General features: G+C 39.6%; 1 protein-coding gene across 1 annotated transcript in view; it reads left to right on the forward strand.

Annotated features, from left to right (window-relative positions):
* Sik2 (Salt-inducible kinase 2) overlaps nucleotides 1-21,342 on the forward strand; it is a 171,225-nt gene that overhangs the window by 114,091 nt on the left and 35,792 nt on the right. Inside the window, exon 4 of the mRNA XM_071585893.1 lies at nucleotides 15,339-15,454. Within this exon, the coding sequence (XP_071441994.1) occupies nucleotides 15,339-15,454 (116 nt within the window). The remainder of the gene's footprint in view (nucleotides 1-15,338; nucleotides 15,455-21,342) is intronic.

Consider the following 21,342-nt stretch of genomic DNA (forward strand, 5'->3'; position numbering starts at 1 on the left):
TACAGGTTGATGCGCTCTCGCCTATCCCTGGTGAACAGTAGCCACTGGCAAATTGGATAATACTTAAATGATGACTGAAGTTTTTCGTGCAGTAGTTCCTCCAGAAGTTCTGGAACACGTCAAAGGTAAAACCGAGGTTTGTTCGTTAACGGTTAAAGTTTTCCTCAAGGAAAAATAAGTGGGAGAATTAGGCTTATTTCGACATAAATATTTTTTGTACCCCTCAGTCATATTTACAATGAAATCATTAAAGGAAAGATAGTTAGAGCATTTTATTTCTATTAAATTTTTCATTCTTTTAAAATATTTAAATAAAAACATTGAAACACAGTTACGTAGAATCCATTATTAAACTGTAATAATATAGTTTTGTAATAACCCGTTTTCGAGTGGTAGTAGTTATTAGAGGAGGCGACTGACAGATGTGGTCCTTTGTGATATGAGGGATAGGTTGGGGGTACTTCGATCGAGGTTAGTTTTTCAAGGGATTTGGGGAAGGTGGAGAGTAACCTGAAGTCGGTATTAGTCTACTATTACCTATAGGCGCCAAGGGGTCCACAGTTTAACGCCCCTTCCGACGGACGACCTTGAAGTGCTCTCTGTATGGTACCAATCAGGATAACACTAATAAATTTTACCTCCACATCCTGAATTTGAACCCTGACCCTCTAGGTGAGAAGCCAGCACACTAACCACTGCACCAATCCCATCATCCTTGCTTTAGAGTACAGGAATAGAACCTATTTCTTTTGATTACCGTCCATGGAGTTATCGTTCATTACAAAATACTTTTGAAATGAATGATAACTTGTTACCAGAGCAAAATTGTAGTTAATCAGTTTGAGGTTTATTGTCTCATTAACCTATATCTCATTGCGTGATACTATATAGTATCACGCAATAGATAGTATATACGAGTATTTGTAATGATGAATTCTTTTGATCCTGAGCTGTATTTTAAATGCAATGCAATCAACCCGTTTTTATACATTTTAACTCAACCATATGCACATCTTCTGATCCAGTATGCTTGGTGCGGTGGTCTTTGCTTAACTTATAAAATACTTAATGTTTGTAGTGTGAAGGAAAGATTTTTTTTTAAGTTTTGAAAGATCTTAACACAGACTCTTCAAAAATGGAGTCAATCATTAAACACTGACGTGTTTGACGATGTACTCCATCTCATATACTCAAGCGTTTTGTAGGCTGATGTACATTTTCTCGAAGACCCATAGATATCGCCTGTTGTGAAGTAAAATTTATTTCCCACTAAAAATTATGGAAATAGGGGTACAATCCAACAACTTTTAAGATGTAGACTGAATTGTGAAAAAAGAGATGAAGAAACATAAGGTCTCTGTTGTTTGCCTGAGAATTCTAATCCCTACAAAGACAATTATAATATCTCTTGGTGATATGCAATTCAAATGTAAAAGAGTTGCTTCATTACCAACTGATTTTACCGATTGCAGTGAAGAGTGATCGTGATGAAACGATGCTTACATTTAGTCTGTCATGTTGCGAACACGTAGATGAGAAAAAGGGATTACTTTAGTATCGGAAAATGTTTAATTAGAAAGTGGAAACATGTTAAAATCATGTTCAACTCCGTTCGAGGAACATGCATGGTCCCAGAAGAAAGTGTTATGATACCAAAAACTTCGTAAAATTATAAGTCAACTTTTTCCAAATTGGAATACGAATGTTCATTTTTTTAAATCAATGATGAATTTTGTATTTTTGAATTTTAAAAATAAAAGCACTATTTTTTAGGTCTCGCAAGTGAAATTGAAGAATTTTCGTACCTGTCCCGGGTTTCGTTTCGTGTCTGCCTCTACGTGAATTCAGAACTAAGTGCTTCTCGGAGTTTGCTGTTTTCTGCATAGTGCTTTATTTTGCATAGCAATTATTCTCAGGTACCCATTTTGTCTAAGCCCGTGTTCACTCTTGTGAGCGAGCACCAGCCGATTTTGAGTCCGATGAACCTGGGTCGAAGAGGCTCGACCCCTGTATAGTGGACCACACCGCTAAACATCTGAGATGTGAGGTGGCATTCCGTCCTGGATAAATGGTGGGCCAACACCCCTGCTTCCGCTTCCCCGTCAAAGTGAGCATGGTTATTTTTTAATTTTCGTTTTCGCCATTTAAACGGAGTCACCGTTAATCCGAGAAGGTGACACATCAAATTTCGTTCACACATCAGTGCTCACAAGAGATAGCACCGAGTCCCACGCAACTCCCAATCTTGAATTTCAATCCTGCATCCCCTTATCGCCGCCCGCGGATTTTCAATGTAATTTGTTAATCTTAGTTGTAGCTTAAAGTTTATTGAAATTTTTTCCTGCTCGAAGTATTGCTTATAATCTGATAACCTGAGTAAGATTCATAATATGCCGTTTAAGTATCTGTGTTGTAGTTTAAGGCGTGTAATTTTAGACAGAAAGTCCAGTAGGAAGGTTGTGGTTCTTAATACTTTCAATCAGACAGCCATAGGCCAGGTATTACATGGCTGAGTTACCCAAACCGTAAGACGTCCAGCCTCGGGAAGATGGACGAAATAAATTGAGATTTGGATTTATTATTAGTTTTACCTGGACTGAATGGGACATTCGCCATCTTCCCCTAGCCCGGAACTCCATAGTAAACGTCATGTGAGAAAAATTACTGAAGGAATTACAAGTGGAAAAACTCACACGAGCGGCACAATAATGGGCTGACACAATATAACACAAATAGAATAGAATAGCAACATTTAAAAGGACACTCACAGGGTAGAGTCTCACTTGAAGAAGGCCTCTGATAGGGCCGAAAGCTCGAACAATTTACCGTGTGAGTGTCCTTTTAAATGTTGCTATTTTATTCTATTCGTGTTTATTGTGTCAGCCCATTATATATATATATATATATATATATATATATATATATATATATATATATATATATTCCGGGGTCCAAGCGAAGCATCAAAGTTTAGGGCTGTGAGGTGTGAGTCTTTTATCGTCAAAATTACCAAATATCGATTTTTCGATTTAAATTTGACGATTTCATGCACAATAACAGCGCATCATTATATTCATAATTTCTGTAAAACTTGGCATATATATCGCATCATCATCAGCTTAATAGTATTTTATCTCGAAAGCTGATACTGGAAGTTTTAGAAAGTCAACGTACGATGTATCACATTTCTCAGAAGATCGACATCTCAATGCAATTATCGCGATGAACACCGCCATGTATATGACACGGTCTGGGTCAAAGGCTAGGGATTACCTTTGGACATACCTTACACAATTTAGTTTCTCCGTTGGTCCTGCGCGTTTCCGTCCCGTGTGAAAGTCTCTGCCAAGCAAGCATCGACCCTTAGGGAAGGGGAAGCGAAGGAAGGGTGGCGGTTGGAGGAAATCAGCTCGCCATTCTCCACCAGGCGTGGAGGATACATAGAGCGTTGAGAGCCGAGGGGGCGAGAAGTGAGTGGATGGGAGGACTGGTGGTGGAAGTCCTATTTGAAAGGAGAAGAGGTTGTCGTACAATCGCCAACTCAGCAATCTTCAGGCTGACTTCAGCGTTCTATCCTCCCTTGGGTTGCCCCTTTTCCCCCTGTGATTGTTTCTTTGCAACCTCTCTGTAAAATATCCAAAATTTTCAAATCTCAAAGATACTCGTACAAATAGTGGAATTGTCTTTCCTGATCCTAAATAGTCGTTCGCAGTCTGGTATGATTCCTGTGCTATCTTTGAAGTTTTAATTGTATTCACATCTTAGAAACTCAAAAGAGTCGCACCTCTTGTTTTTAATTAACTTGTACATATGCGAATGCTGAATTGGGAATCTGCTGAATTTAAGATTAATTTGATGCTATCATCGGAATATCCTTTAAAGAAAACATTTTTTATGTAAATCTTTAATTAGCATTAATTTTATTCCTTGGCAGCATTTAATTTTCCCTCTTTTATATAACTAGAGAAGGAAGCTAAAAGTATTATGTTCATGTCAACAACCAGAAACCAACTATAGATAGCGAAAGTTTTACCAGCACTAGTTTATCACTCTTCGATTATAATAATTATCCTTGGAAGATTAAATGAAGGTAATCAGTTCCCGAGGAAAATATAAGTAAAAATGGTATATTTTTCGGGTTTAAAATGAGTCAACTGCAGCATTCAACCCGAAAATTGGTTGTTAGGTGAGGGTAGAGCTGACCTAGTATTAAGTCCTTCACGGTGTGTGGCATTCATACATCTGGATAAGGAGGCCAATTCCTTTCCTTTTGCCTCCCGAAATTTGCTACTAAAAAAATACACGCAGCTCGGGTGAAGCCGAGGGTACCCAGAGGCATCACTCGGAATCAAACCCGCGGCCCTTCAGTGAGTAGCTCAGCGCTCAACCCACTGGATCACGGCACCCCTTTCAAAAACTAGATTGTTTTACAGTATTAAATGAATATTATGCCAGTGAAGAAAGTTCCCGAGTCATTTTTTTCGGAATTACGTGTTAGCTGAAGTCAAAGTCTGTGGTCAAATATCCTTGTCGTGAATATTTGGAAACATTTGAAATCCTAATTGAAAATGTGTTACTTCTGTATTTAGCTAGCTAGCTTAGATACCCCCTTTTAAAAATACCAAAAAGTGAATGAAGTAGGTCGTAGCTATTTTGTAGTATGAGTCATAGAGGAGGAATAATCAGTGGGTATTGACCATTTGAGAGTGCCTGATTGGGGAAATGTGTGTGTGTTTGAATATACTATATATATATATAATATATATATATATATATATTCAAACACTAAAACCCGTCATATGGCGAACAAATATTCCTTCACCTGGAAATAGATACAAAGAAAAGGGATAGAAACACTTATAAAAGACGAACACCGGAGAGGTGGGAAAGGCAGAATCGAGCTGATCACAAGTGTAAAAATATTTCCTGCGTTCGTCTGTTTCTGTGTTCCTACCCCTTTTCCTTCTATTTATTTCCATGTGAATGAATTATAAATAAATATATACATATATATATATATATACATATATATATATATATATATATATATATATATATATATATATATCTAATATGTATTGCTTATACAGTCTCCTGGATTATGTTGACCAAAGACAAAGATAGAAGAGATTCCTTTCACTTGGGATTTTATGGGACGTCCCGCTATCGACGATTCTGAAGACAAAAGGTGAAATACTTCAAACCGCCTACTGTTCCCCATTTTTTAAATGCAATCAAAACTTATTTTAGTCAAATGTACGTTTTTTACCATTTGCTACAATGCCGCGTCTAAAGATCAAGGGAATAGAATATTTTCTTTTTCGTAAAGTAATGATGGAAATATGTACTTAATAGTGAAAAAATTTATACCTTTTGGGCTTCGGGAGAGGATCAGCACAAAGTGAGTGAATAATATCGGGAGAAATAGATGAAGGGAGGGCGAGGTTTTTCGAGTGGGCTTGAAGCCGTGACACGTGTTGTAGCAAGAAAGGGAGGCTTCGTAGTCTGGCTTTCCATACAACTATAAATAGTCTTTTTGACGTCGGTGGGTTTGAGACCGTGTTGCCCATTTAGTGATGTTTGTCGCCAGATTAATGGGGACTTATTTTCTTCTGGAAAGAATTTTTGCCATATGCGTAGAATTATTATCTTTATTTAATGGGATTAAGAATTTCCAACGATATTTGTGATATCGAAAGCTTCAAATTGTTTGCGGTACCTCGTCCTGGAATATATATTTAGCGTCAAGGGATATAATTAATTTTATCTCACCTTTAGTCCCTTTTAAATCTTTAAGAATTTTACTTGGTGATAACATTCTCTGATAGTAATTCAAGTCGCCTAAGCAAATATCTGTAACCAAACAGCCCGATGAGTCCGTTGGATATAATCCTCTTGGCCGGCCTCGAAGTTTGAGATGTCAAATCCAGTCTCTGATATTAAATGTGTTTGCACAAAATATTTCTTTAGGTTTGAATTTCCGCTGCGAAAAGACCTCAGTAGTTGGAGAACTACGCTACTTGAAGCTGATCCTGATATCCTTAGTGAGACTGGAGGATAAATCCCCGTGATATCGTCATGAAATAACCATTTGGTTGGGTAGTAATTCTGGCCATTAAACAAAATCTGAAGACAAATAAAGGTTTGGAAAATGTGGTGTGATACGTGAATATAGCTACAACTGTCGCTTTCACCGTGACTATTAGCTCGTATGCTGCCGACAGGAAACATTGTCAGAAGCGCTACAAACCATTTTGAGGTGTATATGGAGCCCCATATTAACGGTCGACATTAAACATTTTTATGATCAAACGGAAAGATATGAGTACCCGTCAAAATGTGAATTACGTATTTTATTGCATTTTTACTCGTATGGAGGTATTTACTCAACCTTTCTCTTATCGATCATCGATATTTATTTCAGTTTTTATACGATGTTCTGTTAAGTTGTCGCATCCGAAATATTAAAGTGTCCATCATATTTTCCCAAACCGTCAAAAAATCTACGCCGGACGGTTAGGGATACAAATCATTTTTGGACCCTGCTAATTCTTCCCGAAGTCACGTATTGTACGAGATATGAACCATGTTTGAGAAAATCTCTTTTTGATACTTAAAACGGTTTTTTTTAGAGCGGTAAACTAATCAAGAATGTGTAGTAATAATTAGTGGACTGCAGTGCTTCTCTTATTGAATATATCGCTGAGAATAAATCGCCATAACGTTTTCAAAGGAAATCATAATTATTTCTGGGATAAACTTCCAAAATGTTTTAGTCAACTTAAGTATTAATGCTAATTAAATTGTGATAAAGTTCACCTAGAAGTAATTACTTCTCGTTTACTTATGATCCAATGACCATGTTCGATGCCGGATAATTTAACGTTTTGATGCCTTAAGAAGATTCAATCGTGACAGTTCGAGTCAATATGTCACCTTATTTTTTATTTTAATGACGACCGATGAAATTAGTGAAACGTCCATTTTTGCTATTTCGTAAAAAGGTATGATATTGCTATACAGTTTTATGCGCTCTAAAATTCTTATTTATTTATTAAACGTTCTCTAAAACTTATTTTGGACTTTTTCTAGGTCGTCCATTATTTAAACAATGCAATGTTGGCTGTTTTTTCCAGTAAATTAATTAATATTATTTGAACCAAAGTAAGTAGGTACTCTTATGTTAACATTTTTATAACATATAATAACGCGCACGCTATCAGTTTGTCGTGAGAACGATATGTGTTTCTGTACCATTAATCCATAATTCTTCAGGTGTGAGTTCTCCACTGCCATATGGTTCATAAAATCTTGGATTTTCGATTCTAATATATATGAAAATCAACATGCTAGGACTCTGTTTTCTCATGTTGATTTGATTGAGAGCACTTGGAACTACAAATTTAGAAAATGTTACCAAAGTAGTATATATTTGACATATCGATGCAACCTCCACAAGGGGTGGGTAATTACTTAGTAAAACCCAAGCTCCTTGATTTTCTAGGTCTCGTAACTTTATGGAAAGCCTCAGGCGGCATTGGATAAATAACTAGCGTCCCCTACTTTAGAAGTATTGATTTCACCCGCTTTTGGGGCCAGTAAGCCAAAAACTTTCCCGTCACTGACATTTACATGTACATCCACATGGTATCCTGTCAATCCACTGGATGGTGTTTGGCAGGGGGTGCATCCACCCCGGGAATGCACAGCACGTGAAAAGTTCTCTTTCGTGTACGGTCGTGTACCTTGCATCAAGGGCCGGTAGTTATAAATAATTTCTATTATTTCACGTGATGAAATGAATGACGTGTCAAATTCGTGAATGAAGGAACCATCAACCATTATTAGTTTGGGTAAGCAAACAAAAAAAATAGAATTTGAAATCACTAAAAGTTTTTCTAGTTTATTAAGCAAGAATAAAAGGAAATGTCGAAACCCTCAAAAACAGTAGATAGGTGTTAGTGTAGGCAATCCTCTAAGAGCCACAAAAGAAAAGAAAGTGACAATTGTCGTATTAAGCCGACATTCTCATTGACGACTGTTGTCTTTGGCCTTTTAATTTAAATTCAAAAGAGTTTTAAATTCGCCTGTCAACTCGCTCTTTAGTCATACTAATACTGGACAGGCATAGACATCGAATTATATAGGTTTCATGGTTAGAGTTCGCCAACCTTCGCATTAGCGAACAAGGTCCATCAACTCCAACGTTAGACGACGCTCCTTTTGGAATTATGGCGAAATATTATTCGCATACTTATAACCTTGGGAAGTGGAAAATTTGACCCTCCCGTCGCATATCAAGTCCGACCGGCTGTTATAGAAAGCGCCCCAGTCCCTATGATCTAGAGTGCCCTGCGTAAACCCTGTGTCTCAGTAGACTGATTGCTCAACTGAGTGAACCGTCACGCAATCACGCAGGCTACAAGTCGTGCACGCCGTGATCCCACTCGCACCTTCGCACTCCTATAGAGTCGTCTGATTGCGGAGAGACAGGGATTCGTACCGCCGTCCTCCAAACCCCTACATCCTCTCCACCCACCCTCCGACGTCACGAGAGTTAGAGAGGGAAGCAGGAACGTCACGTGTTCGTCTTGGTGCACGACGGTGTCTCGGGGGAGGTTAAGAATTCACACTCCAAACCCCCACCCCCTCCCTCAATAACTCCCACCGGAACCCCCTGCCACCGGAAAATAAAGACCTTTCAGAGTCCTTCCCCCCACGGACGCCCAACGGATCGCAATCCCTACCACGCCACTCACCCATTTCCCCCCCCCTTCTTCCCACTTCCTCCCATCCACCCCCGCAGCCCGCCCACAATGGGCTGTGCGAGTGGCGAGGCTCACGGGAGAGAGAGATGGGAGGGAGGGGCGGCGGAATGGGCGATGGGGAGAACAAAGGGGGAATGAATCCGCGGACCGGAGCGTGCGGAGGGTCAGGGGAAAAAGGGAGAGGGTTGTTTTGTGTGGGAGGAGAGGGTTGTATGACGTCGGAGGAGAGAAGGTGGGAGTTGTAGGGTCGAGCGAGGTGAGGGGGGGGGAGTGCTGTTTGTGGGGGAGGAGAAAGGAGAGCAGGGGGAGACGGGAGGGGGTCGAAAGACGTACGCAAGGTGGTGCGAGGAGAGGGGCAGGGAGGGAATGGTGAAGGGTGTTGAAGGAGAAGAAAAGAGGAGAAGAAAATGGGTTCGGCTCGGCAGAAGGGAATGGATGGATGGGGAAGGGGTTGAAGGGTTTAGGCTTATGACGGCAGGGGTAAGGATTCTGACGGCATAGAAGTGGCGGCCTAGGGATGTTTCTGCGGGAATGGCGCGACGGGTGACGTGGGTGGGGTCAGGAGGATCGAGGAGGGGAAGTAGTGGAGGGTGGGTGAGGGAGAGGAGGGGTGGAGCGTGGAGAACGCTCCAGAATTTCCGAATGACGTCATGTGAAGTCGGAAAAGGGGTCTTTTGGCTGGGTGGAGGGCGTAAGGTGGGGGGGGGTTAGAGGGGGAGAGGTAGGCAGCGCCAGGGTGGTGGTGGGCGCGCGAGGCAAGTAACCCCTTCCTCCCTCACCACCCTCCGCCTCACTCGTTGGGTTGAGAGAGGGCGAGGTTGGAGGGAAAGGGTAGGGTGAAGAGAGTGGCCTGGGATTTGATTTTATGACGTCAGTGGGCGATACAGTGGAAGGGGTGGATCTTGTGTGTGTGTGTGTGTGTGTGTGTGTGTGTGTGTATTACGATTTCGTCGGGAGGCAGCGGGAGTTTTAGGTTAGGCTACCTAGGAAGGGATTCCATAGGGTTTAATATAATGGCATTTGCCCTTTCCTTTCTTTTTTTTATTTTCGCCCTTTATGTAACGGTGACGTAGGTAAATTCTGAAAGAGTCCATGTCGTACTCCCAAAAAAAAGGTCCATGAGGAATCATTATCTAATGAAACCCTTTGCTGCACGTGAGCTTGGTACCTCTTCTAACCCTTGGAATTGTGTTTTTTTTCAAATCCTAAGTACCAAAATGTGCCGTGTTTTTTTTCACAAGTAGTGATCAGCATTCCGATCAAAGCGCTAACAGAACGAAGCCTTGATCTCCTTGGTAAAACCCACCCATAAAAACAACATATTAGGAGACAGAGGTCGGTAGCCTATGGCTCACGACAATTTCTTTCTGTCACTTGGACTGTAGTTCCTACGATCATAACACTGTTTTTGTAATCATGATGGGCTATTTAAAATTCATGAAAAATGTCACGCATTATAATTACACCAAGTGGTTTTGACACCACATTTAATATATATGAGTATGTAGAAATTTACAACTGTTTTGTTCTATAGAGGGGAGTAGGTGTGAGATTATATATATATATATATATATATATATATATATATATATATATATATATATATATAATAGTGTGTGTTTATGCATAAACATATGAAGTACTTCACCATTAAGAGCACTCACCCTCGTGTTTTTGTGCTATCTTGTCTCAGGATGAGTCAAGATAATCAATATAATTAAGTCAAGTAATTTCCTCTTTTTCCTGAAAGGCCCCTTTCTTCACACAATCTTGGAAGTACCTCTTCATTTGTTACTCTGCCTATCCATTTTATTTTCATAATTATTCTATGCCTCACAACCAAGTCTCGCATAAAAGTAGACTCCTTATACAAGTTGATATTGTCGTTAATTTTAAAAAATTTATTTTGACACCTCCAGTTTCACACCTGAGCGATCTTTTATTGCCATGATATTTTTTAATTGTGAGCAATAGTTATGATTTGGAACTTAAGGCCATCTGGTAATATGGTCAATCCTAAATAAAACGTTCTATTTAGGCGGCCATGAACTCCTGAAACTCAAATTATGAAGCAATATTTGACAGTAATGATTTACTTCAACTTCGCAATGTTAAACTTTATCGTTTAACTCGCCCTATTAGTTTGAAATATTTCATTTGCGAAACTTCTTTCGCAACATTACACCGCACGGAGCCTTTGTGTTCGTTACTGAACTTACTTTTGGGCTTCATCTCCGTTTAGCCGTTCTCACTTTTTTAAAAGATTTTAACTTTGATTTTACTGATATTTTCCTGTGTTGCATTTCTTTTCCATTTTTTGTAACAAAACAGTTCGAGCATAAAAATAAAAGTTTTCATGTCTACTGATAAACATTCTCTATCTCTAGGTTTTTGTTAGTCTATTTTAGTCCCCGTGGTTCTTTCTTTTGATAAAATATTTTTCTCTCGCGAAATTATTTTGCCTTAATTTTCCCGCACTACGTACCCCTTACTGCTCCAGTGTGACCAGCTAATCAGGGCGAACAATAACTCTAGCTCTAACCTCCGCATGTAGGCGCCCACGACCTATTCCCTTTATAGTAATTAGTTTTTCTACGCCAAGTTTCTCTGGACATTGAGGTAATTCCATATTCATGTCGAAAATACGAATTCAAAGATTTCAGAGGACAATTACTTTCTTAGTCTCCCTATGGGAGTTTACGCCATTGTCGCGACTACTAATACATACTATATGTTTTAATTTGTTTTTTATGAATTTTGCTCTTCTTTTTGGTATTATCTGAGGCTAATACTAGTAACTTAACGCTCAGGTTTATTCTAAGTTACGCATCTCCTAATTTTTATTCTGAAAGGTGCCCTGGCTGCGCTTTTAAATAAACGGTGTCGCAAGAATGCATTTTAGTTATTGCGTATTCCTGCACCGCTACGATTAGCTGTGGTATTATATTTCTAAAAGTGAACCCGACTGAATTCTTGACCACCACTATATATAGCTCATTTGTCTTGGAATGGAATATACAAGTGCAACTTTCGATATTAGAAATTAATTAGGTCACTTTAGTATATTATGAATTTTGCGTAAGAGCGTAGACAAAAGTCGTAATCCTGACTTGAATACATAACTGAGGAACAAGGAAGACACGGCAGTGGGAACCCGGTTTAACTTGGTCGGACTAAGCGTCCGAACAGTTGAATGGGGTTGCGATTTTCCGAGTCCAAGTTCGATTCCTTAAAGCAGCAAACATTTGAAATTGTATTCCACTCTCCACTTGCATTTTGTTAAGAGAATAAAAAAGGTGTCTCAGGATATCATTCTGAACCATGGATCCAAGTGGAGTTTTTCTTGAAAGTTAGCTCTAATTTCGACGAGAGACCTGTGATTTTAAAGTACAGATTAGTTAAAATGATACTGAATCCGGGTTTATAACCAATATTAGTTCATTTTATCCTTACTATGATTTCCCTACTGTCCGTATTGGGAAAATTGATGCGGATTTTAAATCTTATCCTCATAACTATGCTGTGACTGCTGAAAATTCCATGAATCATCCATTTCAAAATTGACTATTTTTTTCTGATCTGGAACCCCAATTTTTGTTGGTTGGAGAAAGCGAATAATTTACTGATTATCGTTGTGACTATCGCGCAATTCTCTTCTCGGTTGAAGGAAATTTTTGAAAAAGGTTTAAAATTATTAATCGCATCGTCCATCCTCTTGAATGTTACATGTTTGTTGATTAATTTACGGAGAATACACATGCAGGATATGTAATATCCACTGTATGAAATTGCTGTTATTTCTGTTTGACCATTCTAATCGTACCTTATTCAGATCTTACAAACAAGTAAAACCAAAAATTCTTTATGCTGTAAGTATAGAATAAAATAGTATGAATTACCCTAAGAAATAATAACTATGCTAGACCCCTTGTTTCCTTCCTTAGAGCCATTTTTTGGGTCATTCTTATCATTTAGGCAGCACATAAAAGCGTAAAATTCTTCACGAATTCCTTATTTAAAATACGCATATTGGATAATATAATGACCATTCGTTTTGAGTTTTAGTTCGACATAATGGTGATGAAGATATCAGTTCTCTACTTCATTGAATTAGGAACCATCAGATGTTTAACACGGTCACTATTTCAGCGCTCTTTAATTAAAAAGATATTTACATGCTTGATAAATTACTGGCCTCAAAATTTACGTAGTAATTGTTTTCTTCTGATTAAATTCTATTCTTTCAAAGTCAATTGTTTTGGGGGTGTCATTTGTTGAACTTTTCCGTGATGTTGCTGGCTGGATTGTGGAGCATATCTAATTGATATCCTTCGGCCTCTTTTAAATGTCTAAACCTTCTCAAGACGTCACTTACTCTTGAAAGCGATGCGAGCTCCCTATGACTGCCGAGTAGTCATTTCACCATATCGTATTCATTGAGCATCAATTTCCATTTGCATAAGCGAAGCGTTTATAGAATTTATTTTTTTAAAAACGCCAGCCAAAATGTTTGAAAACAGACTTACAGAAAAGTGACATCAATTGTCAAAATATAGTCAACAAATTGGCCACATGCATGGCCGACAAAATTCGATGCGGGAGAAACTCAGAATCTAGGTCTATAATGAATCATCCTTCATCCTCTCCGGGTTTAAAAAGTTCAACGCTTGTGATATTTAATAAAATTGAGGTACAGAGGAAAGAAAACTAATCCATAAATAGATTAGTTGGGTTCATATTTTTTAAATGCAACTATTTAGTATGCAACTTTTTCAAGACGAAGTATCTAATGCCTCAGTTTTTATATCATTTCTTTATTTTTACAAATTGACAATTATTGAAATTGTTTTGAACGGAACGAATTTGTGCATTTAATTTAACATGCTATATATTTTAGAATACTTTAAACTTCAATCACTCCAATAGTTGGCATTTTCTCGACACCATGAATTCAAACTAAAGTAAATGGGCCCACATTTATTTGGTTTCTTGCCTAATACCTGGTTTTATTCTGCCTCGAACTTTCAGATCAATAATCTTCGTACCGAAAGCCCAACCTTTCTCGGAAGTCCTCTAAAACTTGAGTAGTCAGCACTCTTTGAGGCTTATGAAAAGATATATTGACTTGAACTACGTTTATTCATTGAAAAACTGTTGCTAGCCGGGCGAGATTTAGTAACAATTGGTCGTCTTAAACTGTGAAATATATATTTTCAGGATTTGCTTATGGTCATTTCTACTGTGTGTTATTCTAAAAGTTACTTCTAAAAATGTCCATACTTTTGTATATCTCTTATTATATACCTGAATCGTTTTAGGTCCTTCGTCACAATAGGTTATCAGTTTGATTATTGGTTTGGAGCTGCCCTCCAACGCAGTCCTTCTACTTACACATCTTACACTCGTTCATTCTTTTCCTATTTTATTCTAAATCCGTTCCATGACGTCCTCAATTATATCCTCTTCATAATTTATTTTCGACTCCTGTATTTGTTCTTCGATACCGCTCCTCTACGATCTTTGATAAAATGTTTTGTCTTAGGTCGCCCTCAATTAATTTTCGCCTTATTCTAGCAAATTTCTACCATATGCGTTTGTCTTAACCTACTCTTCATCATTTTCGTCCCTTCTACTCCTCTCCGCTGCAATTGTTCACGTTGTTCAGCCTTGAAAATGGGCTTAATCAAACAATTTCTTTATATTAAGGTCATTACATTTTCCGTGCTTCGTAATTTCTTGCATCAAGTCTCCTTCTATTGGGCTCTAATGTTTACACTCTCCCTCTTGTTTCTTGCATCGCCAATGTTCCTGCTCGCTAATTATAAAAAAATTCTTTCGTTTGTTCGAGTGTGTTTTTCATTGGATTTTTTTCGAAATCTGTCTTCTTTACTTTGGCTAGAGTCCAGTATCTTCAAGAACAATGCCTTCATTCAAAACAAAACCGTTGATATCAAAACTTTTATGCCGTGTAGGCTGTTGTAATTGCGTTGCATTTCTTTACGCCAGGCGCCTGGCGCCATTGCCCGCAGGGCTTGAGGTGAACGTCAAAAGGGTTTTACCTCCCGCACCCAACGACTCCGCCCGTGGTCAACGCCTTCACCACCGCCGCGCCGCGTGGGTGGGATGGGTGGGCGGTGGTCTTGCCCCCCCCCTTCCTCTCATACGCCTCCCGAGGCGGCTCCCTTTCGCGCACATCGCTGCCAACAGGGAAGGTGGGTGGGGAATGGCGAGCGCGGTTTGTCGGTCGCGTTCCCTGAGTGGAGAGAGGAAGGGAAAAATAAAACCTCGGCGTGGGTCCCCCAAATGTCGAGAGGCAGTTGACGTTGGACCCCCGCTCGAGGAGCGAGCAAGCGATGCTCCTCCCCACCCCACCTCACCCTCCTAGGGAACACCCGATAATTTCTGCGGTGGAAAAATTATTTATGATCCCCTCTCTCTTCTTCTTCTTCTTACCCCATATTCTCTCATCCTCCCTGCCCTCCCCATCCACGCCCGTGTGCTCTCCTTCGCCGTCAAGAGGCGGTCGCCCACCGCATTTATATTAATAAACCTTTCTGAAATTCCTTGCAGATTACATCGCTCGCTACGGCCGGATGTCGGAGGGTGCTGCCCGACACAAATTTTGGCAAATCCTCTCGGCCGTCGAATATTGCCACAACCGCCGAGTGGTCCACAGGGATTTGAAGGTACGTGATGGTCGGAAGAGGATGTGTGGGGGGTTGATGGTTGGGATCGGGGTTTGGTGGGTTAAAGAGTTCTAGTTGGGTTTAATCTGAGTATGGGCACATTGAAAGGAAGTTATAATTGGGAACCGTAAGGGAGTCCACAAAAATACATTCCACTACATATTTAAATATTGTTACGAGAAGTAAGGTAGTCCAAGGGATATTGATAGACACTTGAATAAATGTGACTCTAATCATGAAAAGAGCAAGTAGGGCTAAAGCTTTTACGAAAATTCAGGACACCTCAACTACCTCTGATACTGAATTGAAAAGCCACGCGAAAGAATATCCGGATAAAATAAGAAAAATAGGCCAGTGCACCTATAGATTTGAATGAGTAATTATTCCTCCGGCGTAAAACTCATTATTAGGCTAAACCAAAGACCAATATCGAACAATTTTTGTAGAAAAACCTCATCTTCTGCGAAAATGTATAATTTTATTAACAATTCACTACAAATATCCATAGTAATGTCTTTTACTTGAGTGGAAAGTAGATTTTGATTCGTCGGGAAAGGTTAAGTATGGACTATGTCGTTTATAGAGACTATAGGTTGTTCGTTTATTTGTTAACGAATATATCGCTGATATGTACTGTGAAAGCCCGAGATTTTGTGTTAGCCTGAGGAAAATGTATGAAATCCTTTATATATTAAAGATCTGGGAAGATTGACCTTACGAGTAATGTTCGTGCACACTCGTCATCCGTTGTGTATTCGCTCGATTCGTAATATATTTTTACTATGAAGTATAAATACGAAAAATTATATAAATTCTCGATAACTTATAATTAGTATCAAATAAAAAAGTTCCGAATTAGTTTATCCAAATAAAAGAAGCATTTGGGGACGATGGAATGCCATCAGCTATATTTAATGATGTCTCCTCTTGTCTGTTGAGTTAATCACTTTCTTTCCTCCTGCCAACGTGATGTTTTATTAGTGCTCCCAGGTTTCATTAAGTGCTCTCATGAGGCGTAAACTACTCAAAGTATGTGTTTTCAGGTTTAGATATACCTTTGAATAAAAATCCATCCAAACTTTCCAATTATTCATCTTAAACTTAGGTGGATTGAAATGCTTGAAAACCACACATCATATTGGATGACGAAAGCGTCACCTCGTATGGCTGAGATTCTGGCCTCGGTCTCACGTTTAGGGCGGTTATTTTATTTTAGTTAACAATAGTGATATATTCTAATTTCAAAATCATTTAATAGTCCCGTGGAGAGAGATTTTTGATTTTATTCACGGTTTATTTCTGGCGGGACACACGTAATTGCCGGTGTGGTATTCCCCCAGGCTGCCGACTTCCCCGAGATTCCCCGCACGCCAGCGCTTGCCTGACTCGTGGATACTGATTTATCGCACCGCACTCCTAATCCTCTCGGCGTCGATATTAAATGCTCCACTCTATCAGCGTTGATATTGCCACGATTCCCGATCCCTAAGCCATTTGATTTGTTGACGGCTTTGACGTGTGGAGGCAGTTGATCCCAAAATGAGACCCTCCTGGTGCCCCAATCATCAATTCGTGATTGGTTGCTGTCGGTGAAACAAAAAATGGACGGACGGAATGGAAAATATTTTTAACTCAAGGTTACTCGTTGAAACCGATCTGCGAAGAACAGTTTCCAAGTATTTGACTTTCGAAAGAGATCACGAATTTTTTTAATTTCATTAGAACCTGGAAATAAACGAGATTTTTATCTGATGAAATTTTTCTCATTTAAAAAGCTAATTGGTGATATTTTTGGTGATAAATATAGGGAGCATATTCATTTATTTTATTGATTCTTCCCTCCCGCATGACTCCTTACTCGATTATTTTACCAAACACTATCATATAATGTTTTCTAGCCAGAAGTCGTGCGCTCACGAATATTTTTATTGTCTGTCATTAGATGAGTTTTCACCTTTATGCTCTTTGTATACACGTCGATTCACTTCTTATAATAAGGCTACCTCAATCATGCAGGCGACCACGGGAAATTGCGACTGTCAAAGTAAATGTACTGACGTAACAATTGTTGCAATACGATTATAGACTGCCATCACACAGCGGGCCGAAACACGTACTTATTCAATGATTTTTAGAATACTTATTTTCTCAATTTTGTTTATTTTTAAAAATTTCTCTCAATAAAATTATCATTTCATTTCGTATAACATGTTTACATGCCCTGGAGATGGTTATTGTAGGCTCTTATAATGTGACTCACTGGCTCGAAACGCAGTAGTGGTAAATGTACCTGTTGTGGGTCCTGGATACTAAGTACGCAGATTTCAGGTAACATCTGTAGTGTAATAAGCGGAACTACTTGTGGCTAAAAAGCAGCTGCATTCATCAGGAAAAAAATGGTGTAAGGTTCCTCTCCAGTCTGCAGTTCGTCTCTTCAAGGAAGCCAAGCCTTTTAAAAGCCTGCTGGATGAGGAACATATCTCAACATTTGTCATTGCTACAAATTAAAGCACGGTTGTCACACACAGGATTTAACACTTGGGTATAATGACTCCAAACATCTTTCTTCAATGTGACCGGAATTGAGTTTTTTCATCGAAGCTTTTACGAGCCATAACAACAATATCAAGCGTTAAGGTATGGGCGTCTAAAATTATTTCGATGCCTAATCTAATATACGTGCCTTTTAGCCATATTCGCCGGGAGCAGCACTCACTGCTCGAAAAAGTTAACGGAAATAGTGGATAATATGATGAATAATCGAAAAGTTGAAGAATTTTCGAAGCCAAAACAAACCAAACAAACCAAAACAAAACAATTGCCTGAGCATCTTCTGTCCAATAACTAGCAAAATAAGTCGTGAATGTCGAGTGTAAAGGAACTCTCACCCGGGAAAAGAACAAGTTCCAACCAGGGTGAGTTGAAATGAGTTATTACTCATCTTAAGGATCCCTATGCACGGAGTAGTCACTGTGCTGCGAAAACAGATAATAAAACTAATTCATTAGTTCTGTATACCTTGGATAATTATGCGTGAAACCCCTCAATGAAGCGTAATGGGGTGTGTAAAATCCTTTTCAAAGGAAAAAACGGCTCGTGCGAGATACCTCAACACAGGTTGTCGACCCATGGACGGACGTATGTAAAAAAAAAATTTCAAAGCGGACGTCACCGACCTGGCGGCAATTGCAAAATTTTGGTGCCCTCCGTCTAAGTGTGTTAATTGTGAACTGTTTGTCTCCCGTCGCGTCGAGAGATTCTCGCCTCTCCGTTCTCCCTCCCCTTCCCCATCCACCCACTCATCCTTCTCCATTCTGTCTCCCCGATGGGCGATGCTCTCGTACAGACGAGGGAGGGAATGCGTCGAAGCAGGTCTCGGGAGATAATCGCAAAGCCGTGGAAAGCTAGGGATGCATACTGCCCGCGACCGGGAAGGGGGAGGATTCGGCCGGGAGGAGGAGACGAAGAGGAGAACTCTCCTGAGGAACACAGTTAACCGCCCCCGCGGCTCTCCCTCCCTCTCCCTCCACGGTTCTGCACATACACCTCACACCACGCCCCAAAAACCCTCCTCTCACCCCCACCCCCGTACACCGTTCCCCACTCCCCGGGAGCTTTTGACGGAGAGGAACCCCGAGCGCGCTGACGTAATAATGCGGGACGAGGGTAGGCGTTGCGAGAGTCGGCGGGGTGGGGGGTCGGAGCTTGAGGAGGGGTGAAATAAAAGCCCGTGGTGGATGCAGGGGTCTTGTGACTTGGGGGGGGGGTGTTGTTGAGAGGGATTTGGAGGAAAGGTGGTGCGAGGAAAGGAACTACGAGAAAATGCTTCCGATGCGTGGGTGTTCGGATAGACAGAAAGAAATAAAGAAATATTTGAAGGAGGGGGATTGGGAGAAAGGGGAGAAGGAAGGTTTTAATAGCGGGGAGGGAAGATTCGGGGATGGAATCGACTTTGCTTGTGGAGCGTGGATAGGGAGGAGCCGTTTTAATAATAGAAGATTCCATGCCATTCGACTTCTCCGGCTCGAGTACGTCTTTCGTGTTTCATTAACATTCCCACGTTTTCTCGTGTATTAGAAAAAAAAGGGATGTTGAGTAAAAATTAACGAACCTAATTGTGTCCCGAGTGCGGACCGATGGAATCGTATCACTGGGTTGGAAAGAAAGCAAATAAGAAGCACTCAATTTCGGCGAGAATTGGTTCGGGAGCGACCTATTTCCCCCATTCAAACCCAACTATTCAAAGCGGCCTGCGGCTATATGCCTAGTTGCTGGAGACGGGATTTATTCTCCTTTCGTCTAACCTAACCTTTTAATGGAATTCGAAACATTCCATTGAGGTTCACCTCACTTTTTTCTACGCGGTCATTGTGTAGCACGAATTAGTTGAAATCAAGCTGATTGTCCCATCATAGTTTCGACTGGACATTATTCAAGAGAGCATTTATCCTCAAGGATGCAATTCTGCCTCAGAATTCATTATTTCTCTCTTGGAAACACCGTTGCTTAGAAATTAGAAACATTCTCAGCCATCGAAAGGTGAGTCTACATCCGCATTACGATCAAAGGAAAAATCGGAGGTTGAATTATTTTTGTGGGGTAAATTGGTAGGGCTAATAAACGAGTATAAATTCCTTTAAACGCCTTTTCAGTTATTAGTGAAGTAAATATTCCAATTGCAAAGTACAAGGTAGCGCAAGAAACGAGTTTCATGTAGTGTAGGATTTATTTCACTTACAGTTTAGTGGTAGAAATACTTGTAAAGATTAAACATTTCTGTAATTGTTCAATGCAGCCTTTTGAAAGAAATCTTTAGATCTCAATATGCATCCGGATTCATATCAACAGACATTCAAACCTAAGAGTGGATTATTATACATTCTCATAATTTTCATACTCGTTAATGTTTCCTTAAACGTAGAATCCGATTAAACTCATTTTTTTAACAATTGACTCCATGTATACGAGAATGGTATACAAAAGAAGATTATAGTTCCTCTCGATAAAATCCTCCATGTTTTCGATTGAATATTCAGGATTTTCAAATATTTATAACATCCATGGTTTTTCTGTTGTGGTTTGACTTGTCCGTGCGTAACTCATAGTTCAGCTAATACGAAAATATCTATTGTCTGTGGCCGTTTATGGTTTAAGAAGACCTCTCCGAATTTTCTGCTGAACCTTACGGAATCAATTATTTTAAAGTAGGTAACTCATGTCACAACGTCGTCTTTGATAACTATTTTGAGAAAAATCAGTGTGAACAGGGTAAATTTTTATGGTAGGATCGTAAGTCAAGTCTTCTGCGTTCACTATTTCAACTGCCACCCTTAAATAGGGGTATTAATTCATCTCAGATCTTGGTTCCTTTTTATTTTTTTCTATAGGGTCCCCCACCTCAGTTCTTTCATTCCTTTTATGGGCATTCATCTTTAGATGATTGCCCTGAATTATAAAAACCAGCATTCAAGAACACGTTGAAGCCCAGATTTGCACCTCATCTGCATGAATCATCATTTTGAGTCAGTTGAGCATTCGATAAGGATATATTAAGTACGCTTTTATTTTACGCTTAAATCACGTGCGAAAATGTGATGAAGTTGAAAATCGGCTTATATTTATTTTTTTAATAAACCTTTTAAAATTAGTATAGCTATGCCATTTGAATTCATGCATAAAAATATTGTATTTAAAAAAATATACGCTCTTAAACCATAAACACAGTAATCAACCCGAAGGTCGGTTTGGTAGGTGATGGTAAAGTACACCCAGACTAAGCCCGACGCCGTGTGAAATTCACAAATTAGGGTAGGGGGGCCAGTTCCTTTCCCTGTGCCGTTTATGGTTTCCCAGAAAGATCTGATACCCGAAAAATCGCATGGCTTGGG

This window comes from Hetaerina americana, unplaced genomic scaffold (genome assembly GCF_022747635.1).
Source record: "Hetaerina americana unplaced genomic scaffold, ioHetAmer1.1.p SCAF_2, whole genome shotgun sequence".
Taxonomy (NCBI): domain Eukaryota; kingdom Metazoa; phylum Arthropoda; class Insecta; order Odonata; family Calopterygidae; genus Hetaerina; species Hetaerina americana.